General features: G+C 42.9%; 1 protein-coding gene across 1 annotated transcript in view; it reads right to left on the reverse strand.

Moving 5' to 3' along the window:
* Positions 1-12,688, reverse strand: part of PSTPIP1 (proline-serine-threonine phosphatase interacting protein 1) — a 60,332-nt gene that overhangs the window by 31,950 nt on the left and 15,694 nt on the right. Inside the window, exons 2-3 of the mRNA XM_009914293.2 lie at positions 7,169-7,269; positions 2,626-2,700 (exon numbers count right to left, since the gene is read on the reverse strand). Of these exons, the coding sequence (XP_009912595.1) occupies positions 2,626-2,700; positions 7,169-7,269 (176 nt within the window). The remainder of the gene's footprint in view (positions 1-2,625; positions 2,701-7,168; positions 7,270-12,688) is intronic.

Here is a 12,688-nt window from a genome sequence, read left to right on the forward strand (position 1 = left end):
GGAATAATGGGGATAGTTGTAGCATAGTCTTTTCCAGCTTTTCTTATTACAGCTAGTACGTAGGTTCCCTCCCTCCGGTCTCACTGAAGGACTGCCCTTGGGAGCAGAACTGCTGTCAGCAATCAGTGTCTGTCCTGGTTTCAGCTGGGATAGAGTTAACTGTCTTCCTAGTAGCTGGTACAGTGCTATGTTTTGAGTCCAGTATGTGAAGAATGTTGATAACACTGGTGTTTTCAGTTGTTGCTCAGTAGTGTTTAGACTAAAGTCAAGGATTTTTCAGCTTCTCATGCCCAGCCAGCGAGAAAGCTGGAGGGGCACAAGAAGTTGGCACAGGACACAGCCAGGGCACCTGACCCAAACTGGCCAACAGTGTATTCCATACCATGGGACGTCCCATCTAGTTTAGGAACTGGGAAGTGGGGGGCAGGGATTCGCCACTCGGGGACTGGCTGGGTGTCGGTCGGCGGGTGGTGAGCAATTGCCCTGTGCATCATTTGTACATTTCAATCCTTTTATTACTACTGTTGTCATTTTATTAGTGTTATCATTATCATTATTAGTTTCTTCTTTTCTGTTCTATTAAACCGTTCTTATCTCAACCCAGGAGTTTTACTTCTTTTTCCCAATTTTCTCCCCCATCCCACTGGATGGGGGGGAGTGAGTGAGTGGCTGCGTGGTGCTTAGTTGCTGGCTTGGGTTAAACCACAACAGTGTCATATAAAAAAACAGAAACTTCACACTTTGTCAAAGAGTTTAAGGCATTCAAACCAAATATTTAATTTTCAAGAGTTGTTCCAGCCCTGAATAGACCCTAGTTTTCTCTGATTTTAAAGTGTTTACTGGGGACAAATGCCCTTCACTGCCCATCTGTGTAACTCCTTAAACAACCAGAGGATGCTGAATGACGGGAAGCAAAGTGTCCTCTCTCTGCTTCATAACAGATACAGAGAGACATTTGCTCTGATAAAAATATCAGTGCAAAGCTGGTCGCTACCCAGACCAGGCGTGGGTTTATGGAAACATAGTAAATCAGCTCTGCAGCATGCTTTGTTGGTATATTCAGCCTTCTCTCTATGCCAAGCTATAAAATTGCTGGATCAAAGTGGACCTGGGCCCCAGTCCAAACTTCCTCCAACTTGAGGGGAACTTGGATCCATATCCCAACCCTAGGACTCGGCTCTGCCTCTAAATCAAGCTCTTACAATCTCTTAGGAAAAGTCAGGCCCATGAATTATCCACTAGGTCACAGAAGGGCAGCCAAAGCTGTCTGTTTCCGAACACATTTGCTCTGCCTGCCCTGCATTGCCAGTAAAGAAATTTAGGTGGAGCCTTTCGTTTATCCTGGAATGCTGATCTTAGCCTTTGGGAAGAAGCCATCCATCCTTAATCTGCTATTTTAATTTTAAAATATTTTTTCTCCTCCTTCCTTTTCTCCAGTTAGGTCTGTGAATTGAGATCCCAGGAAGGTAGAAGCTATCTCCAGCAGCCTTAGCAAGGAACCTTGCTATACCTTACTGCATTGCTCAGAGGCCAGGGAGAGATGGAGCACTAGGGGAGGGAGGAGGGAGCATGTTCTCTGGAGTGAGCCTCAGTGTTCTCCACACTACCAGGCGCTTGGGTTAATGCAACAGTTTCCCTGTCAGCCGGGATGTGCCACCACCAAATCAACAGCAAGTGCTATAGGTGATTGCCTGGCACTTGCATGCCATGGTGGTGCAAGGGTTTGAGGTCAAGTTTTCCCATAAAATATGAACAGGAAACTACGCTCACACTGAAGGTGATAAATTGACATTAAAAGGAGACTGCAATTAAGAAATGAGATATGGGATGGATGAGGGTAGCAGGCCCCAGGGATCAATAGAATTTTGTGTTTAGATTGAGGTCTTCTCTTTCAGACTTGCCTTCTGTGACCCCAAATCTTCATCCTTTGCCACCTTATCACTGTATTATTATTTATTACAATAATGACAAAATGTCTTATTATTGCTGCTACCATCAATAATAGCTGCAATTTATCAGCAGTGTTTATTAAGTTAAATTCCATGACAACATATATCTTGCCCTCCCAACGCAATTTATACATGATGTAAGATAGTAGTAGAGGAGACAGAGAAAAATATGTGTCATTTCAGTGTATTTCAGTAGTTCCATTGATTTCTTTCACATTAAGTCCCTTCAAAGAGTTTTAAAGTTTGTATTCCTAAGCTAAGCTTTTTCTGCTGCAGAAGCTAATTTTTGGTGTCTTTGCACTTTGCGCTTGTTCTGTCACAGTCTCCACCATCTTCCCAGAATTGCCAAGCCATCATCATAAACATTTCACAACCTTTTCCTTTCCCTTTTTTTCCCATCACTTAGTTTGCTTTTGGAAGCAAATATTAAACATTGTCAGGAATACTGAAATAAAAAAATGTCTCAGTAAATACCTACTGGCAGTTCCCAAATAAGAGTTTTTGTGAATCCTGCTTTGAAGGACTGTGATGTTTCTCCATTTTTCCTGTACATTGTGAAGTGCTGTGTAGTGCACTGAAGTGAGCAGCTTATGACCCCATTCACAGACAAAGCACAAGAGTCTGATATTGCTTCCAAAATGCTTTTGTTTGCACTAATAATAAAAGAATTCCTTACTTGATTTCTGTTTGTCCTCCTGCTTTTCGGGCGATTTGAATCAGTTCTTTCCCATATCTCTCTTCTGCTTGTGCTCTGTTAAAAGAAAAACTTACTCAATTTCTCTTAGTGCTACCAGGAGCATGTTTACACAAATCTTGTAATTGCATCTGAGGTACAAAAAATGAGAAATACTATTTCTTTAATTTCTCTATCTCCTCAATCCTAGAGCTATTAGTTACCTCTAAAATATTTTTGGTGAGCTATTTCTAGAAGAAATGAGGGAAAATGAAGCCCATCTCCATGGCTTTGATTACTGTGGAGTGCTGTGTACAACTCTTTCCCCCAAAAGTTGGATTCAATTAGAAGAAGAGGTGTACAGAAGTGTGTAGTTAAGATGCTCAGAACCGAGAGCCTCTTTTGGAAAAGAAACCTAAAAGGTGATGGCAGACTTGACGCATCAAAACGAAGTCTGGAAGCGGAGTGAAGAGTAGGTTCCAAAGGATCCATTAAAGAGAGGTTATGAATAAATGGGAGCCAGGAGTAGCAGGCAAATTTCTAACCGTTAGAAACATGAGGTGCTGCTTGAACAGCTGCAGTGGAGGCAGAGCGGGAAGGAGCCTCGCTAGCTGTAAGGTGAGGCTGTGACAGTTTTATGCAGAGGACAATATAATGCGATGTCTCACCTAATGGGAAACTGTAACTAGTGACTCAGGAAAGTAGTTCTGTTTCTATGGTTAATAAAGAAATACAATTATTTCTTTGCTGTTTTCCCCTCCCCCAGCTCTGGAAGAAATTTCTATTCTCTGCTTAAAAAAAAAAAATGTACTTGTACTTGTCCTGGTTTTGGCTGAGATAGAGTTAATATTCTTTCTAGTAGCTGGTATAGTGTTATGTATGAGAATAATGTTGATAACACACTGCTATTTTCAGTTGTTGCTAAGTTGTGTTTATACCAAGTCAAGGATTTTTCAGCTTCTCATGCCCAGCAAGAAGGCTGGAGGGGCACAAGAAGTTGGGAGGGGACACAGCCAGGACAGCTGACCCAAAGTGGCCAACGGGGTATTCCATACCATGTGACATCATGTCCAGTATATAAACTGGGGGGAGTTGGCCTGGTGGGGAGGCGGACTGCTGCTTGGGAACTAACTGGGCATCGGTCGGTAAGTGGTGAGCAATCGCACTGTGCATCACTTGTTTTGTATGTTCCAATTCTTTTATCATTATTATTGTAATTTTATTATTATCATTATTATTTTCTTCCTTTCTGTTCTATTAAACTGTCTTTATCTCAACCCACAAGTTTTACTATTTTTTCCCCAATTCTGTCCCCCATCCCACTGAGGGGGGAGGGAGTGAGCAAGTGGCTGCGTGGTGCTTAGTTGCTGGCTGGGCTTAAAACACGACAGTACTAAAAATGTTATTTCCTTTCTCCCAGGTGCAAGACTGGGGCGGAACTGAGTTTTCAGTCTTTGCATAGCTGCTAAAATCTATTGAATGGTCAATAATAAATAATGAACAGATAGCCTGGTGCTAGGATTTTGGGGTGAGGGGAGGATTTTGTTTAGGGTAAGTCCAGTTCTCACAAGGGGTTTAAATGCATTTCAAACAGTTTTGAGCCTGAAACTTGGCACCTTAAAGGAAAGTACTCTTCATTCAGAAAAGGAATTTTAATGTGGGTGCAAGGCCATGCAACCCTGCTGGTTTGTTCTTACACCCATCTTCCCATTCGGCCACGCTGTGCTTTATTATTGCTATTTGCTGAATTACAGCGGTTTGAGGGCTGATCTTTCAGTTTTGCAACACGGCAGCTGTTGGGGTGGGTCTCTGTTTGAGAGCATCCAACCACCCTTTCGACTGGTCCTCTGCATCTGATGGCTGTGAGCGCCTTGCATTGGAGCTGGCTGTACCGGTGGCTCTGGTGCAATTTCACAGGTTTGCAACCTACTTCTGTGACCTGAGGCAGGCTCATCCTGGGGACTTTCCCCCAGTCCAAGGAGATCTGTCAGGCTGGTGGAATAGCAGTGCTGGTTACACAGCAGCCTACAGTCGCCACAGCCCAGAGTGGAGGCTGTTCTTGGCCTCTGTCCATGGCTCCCATGTGTCTAAAGCTGCAAGTTCGGTTAGTTAATTGCTGTCATCCTGCACGAGAAATTGCTGCGTTTTAGTGGGAGTGTTCCTACGTCACTGCTTTGGGATTCCCCCTAGAAGAACAGGGTGCAAAATATGGTGACAGGCCACACAGACATACCACTTCATTTTCATGTTAGATGAATGAAATTTCATCAAAATGGAAATATACTGCAGAGACACATAATGCTGCACAAGTAGAATAGATTAATTTTCTTCTTATTTTAATAACAAGAAACGCTTTCGTGTCAGAGACTTTGCTTAGTGCCAGTGGATGTACAGCAATGCAGCAATGAGAATAACTCCAGTGCTACAGTCCCGCTTTGCTTGCTCAGTACACAATATATCACGGGAAAAAAGCATGGCCAGTTCTTAAGCCAGTCCCAGCTCCTAAAATACTCTTGGGTCAAATCTTCCTGAAACCTCAGGCATGGGACTAGACTAGCCCAAGGTCAGAGGAGTTTGACACGAGGCTGAGACCATCTTTTCACATCTTTGTGCTGCCTTTCCCGGTTTCCAGTACTGTTGCACACAGCTTCTATGTTTCCCTGCAGCCATCGAGAGCTGGAACATAATTTGTGTTTTAAGTCTGGGGCTTTGTTCTGGAATACCACTGTTTTCTCACTCTCCAACCTCTCAGGCCCTCCTGTGGACCAGGCAGGGTTATCTGTGAGCAAAAGTAATTGACCTGGGTGGAAAACTAGTAAAGTGTTAGTGCAGCCAGGGCAGTTGGTTTCAGGACTTAGGGCAGCTGCTGCATGAGTCCTTGCTGAAATTCTGGCATGAAGCCCATGATATGGGCAGCCTCTAGGAACAGAGATTCATCCCATGCTTTGATCTCCTCCTAGGTTATTCCCATGAATGACATGAGGACAAGCTGAAACACATATCTTCCAGAAATAAACTGGAAATATTACCTTCTTTCTGCAACTCAGTGCGGGCTATCTTTTCTCCTTTTCCTCCTCTGCCAACATGTACATACACACACAAGCACACGCACGTATGCATGCTCACATGGAATGTTTTGGGGGTGTGCAAAAGTTCATGGAAACATTTGTTCTTGTAGCTTTCAGATTGACAAAATGACTGTATGTGTATTTTTTCTTCTTTGCGGAAAGTTCTTTGTGCCTCCACCACAAACCACGAAGAACCTTATCCTGCAACTTGCAGAAACCTCTGTAACATTTTGGAAAGAAACAGGCATATATAGCATCAGATGCATGCTGCAGTGCAGAGCCTTCCTGAAGCCTGCAATATAATTCTGATCTCTGTAAGTTATGAGTCACAAAGGAGCTATTTTAAACAGTTGAAGCTAAGCTACCGTCAGACAGATGTGACTTCAGGACTGTGTGACATGCAGCAATAAAATATGCTTCCAGTGGTGGTCAAGAAAAGCAATTCAAATAGCTTCAGATTTTGATGGGACACTCTTACACTCTGTGAAATAGTCAACTTTCAGTTTGACAGCTCACATCCCCTTGAAAGTCCCAGTGCTTGAAAAGTAGCCTTCAGAAAACCAACCTAAAACCAGAAAACTAGATGTGGACAGCACGGGAAGAAAAAGAAGGCTGTGACTGAGGAAAGCAGAGCAATATTCATAAGGAGACGGTTCTGAGATTAACTGCTCTAGGATTACCTGCTGAATTTATAATCCGTATTGTGTGGTCTTTCCCACAGGTCACACATGAGCGTGTATGTGCCTCGTGCTATGTGTTGAAACTGTTGAAACCCAGCCATTTAAAAACAGAACCAAATTTCAGATACATTTTTCTAAGTCAGTAGTACAAAAATGAATGGCAAAGGAGTCAGAGCAGCTGTGTAATATGAATTTTCTCACCCACAAAATTGTCAGCTGTCCGTGGCTGTTGTTGAGCAGCACCCAAGAAGCCTGTAAAGGACAGACAGAAACTACAACATTGTTATTCAAATCTGGTAAGGTTGGTGAATGATGTGGGCTATCTTGGGTGTCTGGGAAAGGCTTTTGGTAGCATCTTTGGTAGCTTTGTCTGTATTTGAAAAATGGCCCGTTTTTAGTAGTTGCAGGAAACTGAAACACTGCCTGTGGCAGCAGCACCCTCAAAGAGAAAGAAAAATGTGCAGGTTGTTTGCTTCCTGTAAAAGGTGCAATTCAGTAACACTACTTGTGGATGTGTGTGCTGCCCTGTGATTCTGGACCAATAATGACCTGGGTCTTAATGGAGCTCTGGATTTCTGACTCTTTCAACCTTCTCTTCTCTTCTGAAATCTTTGAAATTTCTATTTGTTACCTACCTTCACAAATCACATCAAAAGGCTAGGATTCAAATCACTCAGGCTTTTTCTATGTAAACTAGTATCACTACCAAATTCGGAAACAGCCTACTATTCCTTTCCAGATGCCAAACAGGAGAGAAAATGGAGGTTGTTCACACTTTTTTCACTCTGATTTTCTTACCTCTGCTTGAGCAAATCCTCCACATCTTTGCACATCTTCCTCCCATCCAACAGCCGCTGTATGAGCACCTCGTAGCCAGTGTGGAAGGTGAACTCCTTGCACTGAAGACAGAAAGATAGTGGAGCTGATTTGTGTGCATAGTTTGCAGGTTTACCAGATGCCTGCTCTCAGTCATATGGAGCAAATTAACTTTCCGGAAAATCCAAATGGACCTTTGGATTTGCTCAGAGCAATTGCAGCTGGGGCAGACCTAAGGGTGCAGGTATGGGTGAGGTTTCTCCAAGTGAAAATCTGTAAAAGTTTTTATTAAATCAAATTTAATTTTTAATGCTGAAAAAGTGAAGTGGGTCGCAAATTTTGCTGTGTGGAAACCAACACTAGCTGTCTTTTGGGGGAAGTCACGTTTAGCATTGGGTGTGGGATCTTTGCAGAGCAGAGATGTATAGTAGCTCTTAAGGACAGCAGCTCCTCTTACCATATGTTTTCTAAAAAGAATGGTCAGAGTCAACTCACTGCCACAGGACTCTCAGTAAGACAGTGACTCACTGTCTAGATGCGAGTGGAGAAGTAAAGGAATCTTGTGCTCGTACGAATGTCAATACATGGGGTAGTCATTGTGCCACCTGGTCAGTGGTGGGGTGTTTTAATGGGAGGCAGTTCGCCGTTAGGCAACACTTGGGTTCTGATGTGCTGTTATGTATTCCTTTGGGATTGCTGTAACAACTCTTCTTATTGTTTGAATCGGTCTGTCTCTGGTGTAAATTCAACACGACAGGGTTTTTAAAAAAAAAAAAGTAGAAGGTAGGTATGTGGATTGCTTAGGAATGTGGACGTTGGATCTGCAGAAAATTGAAAGTCTGTGTTTCTGAGACGCTTGCCAATGAGTGCTGCTTCCCTTGCTTTTGCATTCACCGCCCAATCTCCTGTGCAATACATGGGAATCGCCTTTGGGTATTTTTGCAGCCTGTCCTGCTCCATGACCCACATGGCAAATGGAGCCAGCCAAGGCAATCTGTGATTTCCAGTCAGCCATACTAGACAGGTGAGGTCATGGAGCCGGGTGGAATTTGCTGCCCCAAAGCCAGGGCTCTTATCTCCTACCAGGGCTCTGCACTCTGTGCGGCTCAGGGCCACGCTCCTCTGCTGTGGTCTAGGACTGCAGATCCCTCCCCATCACACAAGGCCATGCGTCAGGCTTATCCCTGTCCACGTGATCCATCAGAGCACACCCCTGTGCATCTCAGACAAAAATATCTGAGTAATGGGAAGAAAAACAATTAGTCTTGCACTTCTTTCATCTTTTTCCCAACTTTCAGATTGCACTGCAGCAATGGTAAATCAGAGTCACAGCGAAGTGCTGCTGAGGAAATGCTGGGAGCCCAGAAAGGGACGGGAATAAAGCTGTGACGTGCTCTGAGTGTGGCACTGGGAAAGAATTTCTGTGTTCTACTCCTGGTCCTCCCACCGACTCACAACAGGATCAGGACAAGCCATTTTTACTTTGAGAGCCTCAGTTAACCAGTACATAGTGATAATGTTATTGAAAATGTAGTGGTGAATGTTATCTGAGCTTTATGTTATAGCATTATGGTAAAATCACGGACTGTGTAACCATAAAGAGAATGAATATGTTCCTTCCCTCAAGCAGTTTATGTACAATACAAGTGCTTATATACAAACTGAATACAGTTTATACATATATCCACTGTCCCCTAAGCAGTTATCATTTAATGAATGTGTATGTTTATTGCTTTCTACCATGACTGTGAAGAAGACAGCTGTTCAAGTTTTGGCACTCAAGAAGGATCCTCTGGCAAGCAACTGTTGGACACTTGAGCCTGTGGCTTTGCTTCCTTATTGCTGGGACTGAAGAGGAATAGGGCGAGCTCTGGGGATGAATGGTGGTGGCCGATGGCAGCCTTAGTGCTGCTCACCCAGGCCCTAGAGCTTCTGTGGAGATTTGCAGACCTGGGAGCAGGTTTTTTTTTGTTTCTTCAAGAGCTAGGATAAATTTCTGCAGACAATTTTTGTAAACCTACAGGTTGTAGTAACATTTCCAGTGCTGCAGTTTCTTGACAGCCGTTAATTCCTTCTTCCCTAATGGACACTCTTATCACCAGCAGTGGGGAGAAAGGAAAGACAGTAGGATAATAGTTCACAAGAGACATAGACAAATGCCTTTACCAGCAAAGTGTCTGTGCTACAGAGCCAGGCAAGATAATAATGTAGATAAAAGAATATGGAGACAGTGCAATGGATCCACTGTTATCACTGGTGCAACCACAGGAAAACGATAGGACTACATAAGCTCATGTGATGCATATGATCACCACTCAAGAAACAGGATCTCAAAAACAAAACATCAGTTTTCCTAACATTTCTGAGGGCAGGTTACACACAAACATCCCAGGGAGGGATTCTGCTGTGAATTAAATGAAGAGAAGCAAGATTTTGCCATTCATAGAGGAAAGTAGGAAAGGTTCTTGATAATGGCCTGGCAATGGACTTGTCACTTCCCCCCACTCCCTTTTTTCTGAGGACATCCTAATGGCAGAAGGCATTGCTGCTGTAAAAAACTCTCATGAATTGCTCCCTCTGCCTGGCAGAAGCCACTCTGTTCAGGTGCTCCGCAACCAACTCACAGCCCAAAAATTTTGATTGTATATTTCCAGATGCAATTAACTACATCCCATAACTGTGTACACAGCTTCCTTGTCCCAGAAATGCTGCCGAGAGGTAAGTGAAAATATCATATGGGTTTGTATCACCCCCGCAGTCAGGCATACTGCCACAAGCAAGAAATGGAGAGTGATAAGCACACTGTAAAGTTACTCTGCCGTTTCTGTTCAACATATCTCTTTGTTTAGTAAATGATAAAACTCACTTAGTGTCTTCTCCCACCTCTTTTAAACTGGTGCAGTTCCTATAATGAAAGGATGGCAGATTCTGTACATCTAAGAGAACCACTTATTAAATTCCCTAAATGGAGAATGCAGCACCAACTCGTTATCAAACCAAAAACATGCACACAAACACAAGCGTGTGCCAGAGGTCAGCCTGCTGACCACCAACCCTTCTAGGGGCCTTATAAAACTACCTAATGGAGTCAGTTCAGCCATTTGGACATCTTGCTCTAAGCCGTAAAAATGCAAGGGGAGGAAGCAATGCCATACTAAAAACTGCATCAAGGTTCACTCTGCCTTGGTGACCAAGAGAATTAATTTTGCAGCACATCTAACAAGATACTCTCCCAGTCTGAGGTAAAGGATCCTTTGTAAGTTATGCTGCGCTGGGTAGCACAGCAGTGCAGTCTTGTTGGAGCTCTGCAAACAGGCTTGCCTCCAGGACATGCACCAGCATTTTTCCTGGCACTGATGCAAAGGGAACGGGTTAGTGCTGCTCCCCACTGCTCACGACAGAGTTTGCGCTCCATCTTTTTGCCTTCCTACTTCCTTACTCCAATGAATTTAGAAATTCAAAAGCCAGATTTTGATTATTATAACTATAGGAATATTTTAGCCCTTTAACACATATAGAAAGATACCTGTTTAAATGTGAAATCGGTAATAGCACCTGCACATTCGTAGATCACAGGCTTTCTACCAAGCAGACTATGGGAGCAGTGTTCTCACTGTTCACTTTGTGCACTTGTGCGCGCATGTGTATGCCGAGTGCTAACAGCCAGTGCCTTACTCAACAGTTTTGCTTCCTGTCCATTGCCTGCTAACAGGAGTAAAACCTGAACTTGTTAAAAATGGAGCCGCTGCAGGGTTTTGTCCCTGTGGCTGACCCTCATAGAGGGATTTGGCTTCAGCTAGATGCAGGTCTAAAAAGGACTTCCTACCACAGGCAGTCTAATCTTTCATTTTGGGGAGATCCATCTCAAAATTTGCTTTATTGTCTTCACTATGTGTTCCTAAGGAATGTGGCAGCCATATTCAGAAACCACATCTGAAATCCAAACCAGGGCTGCTGCAGCCTCCCAGCCAGCAGATCTGGCTGTGGTCTAAATAGCATGTGCCTCTAGCATGTCACAGGCTACAGCAAGGAGGGAGAGGAAATGTAGCCAGGTGACAGCCCAGGTTTAGACAAGTTTAACCTGCTGTGGTCACTCACCCTGCAACATTGCTTCTTGATTTCCAGCCACAATGTAGCCATAAATGATTTAGGCCTAAGTTTACTTACGCAAACTTTTTCCTTTCATTTCAACAGCTTTTTTTCTTTTGTCATGTGTTGTATAACTGCATCCTCTCAACCTCTTCTTGAATCCAAACAAACCTTTGCCCTTTCCTGAGATACTGGGTTTCCATTCCATTGATTCCCATGTGTTTTTACAGTACCTGTTCAAGGCTGAATAAGTCCCTGTTGGACAAGGATGATGCCCTATTACTCCAGTAAAGACTAACTGATGCTTTGTGCCATGGCATTTGTGTCTGCTTTCTAAGAAACACTTCTGGTACATCAGAGGATTGTATTTGCCTTCTTCCACTATCAAATCATACCAGTGGCACCTAACTGAGCTATATCTATTGATATACCTGCCATTTTCTCTGCTCCTGCAATTTTAGTTAGCAAGGTCCTAGAGTGTATTGGACCTTTTTGCTACTGATCTGTTATGCTCATTTTGCACTTTGAAATTTTAATTTTGTCTGCTTTCTGTTACCCCAGGCTTGAAGGTTATCAGATACCTCCTGTATAGTATTTCATTTTACTTATTTGTTTCAACAACAGCTATTTCCAGTCCATTCTTAATGTCTTATGCCAGTATCGCCAATTAATATATTGAGTAAAATTAATCCTGGGACCAGCTCTCGAGATCCCTTCTTCCAGTTCAAGCATTTCCATTTCAGCACAAGCCACCAGTGACTCCCCTCAGAACACTGTCTTTGCCCACTTTACAGTTCTTCTTCTGCTGTGTCTGTTCAGTCCTGTTTTGTTTTTCTTCTCTAGTTTTGTAAGGATTTCCTGTGTAGCAGCATAACAGACACCACATTTTCTTTGTGAAGACAATCAAGACAGCAAGATTGTATTATGTTAAACAACCATCTAGCCTTGATAAGCTGTCTTGCCTTTACTCTATTTTCCATTTACCATTTTGTGTTATAATTAGCATTCGAATAGTTTTGCAAAGGCTGTTAAAGTTGCACTACTCAGCTAGTGCTTGGGCACCTCTCAGCTGGGTCTTTGTGGTCTTTATAAGAACTAATGACTAGTCAAAGACCTATTATTTTTTTAAGAAATTAGAAAAAATGCTTTAATTAATAATAAATATATTCATTAAATGTGTAAAACATCATTTGGTTATAACAAAATCTAGGTAGTTGCTTGGAAGAGGGTGATTTCAATCACCACCAGTAATTTGTCTCATTGCTGAGAAAGTGATTCCGCTTAGTCAAAGCATGTGCAGCTGTGAAAGAGGATTTACTCGTCGTTATTTTAATAAAAAAGATTGGCTAATCTGCATTGTCCAAGAGATCTATAATCACTACTAAGAAAATGCTTGACAAAGAGATTTCAGTG

Source organism: Haliaeetus albicilla, chromosome 12 (assembly GCF_947461875.1).
Source record: "Haliaeetus albicilla chromosome 12, bHalAlb1.1, whole genome shotgun sequence".
In the NCBI taxonomy this organism is placed as follows: domain Eukaryota; kingdom Metazoa; phylum Chordata; class Aves; order Accipitriformes; family Accipitridae; genus Haliaeetus; species Haliaeetus albicilla.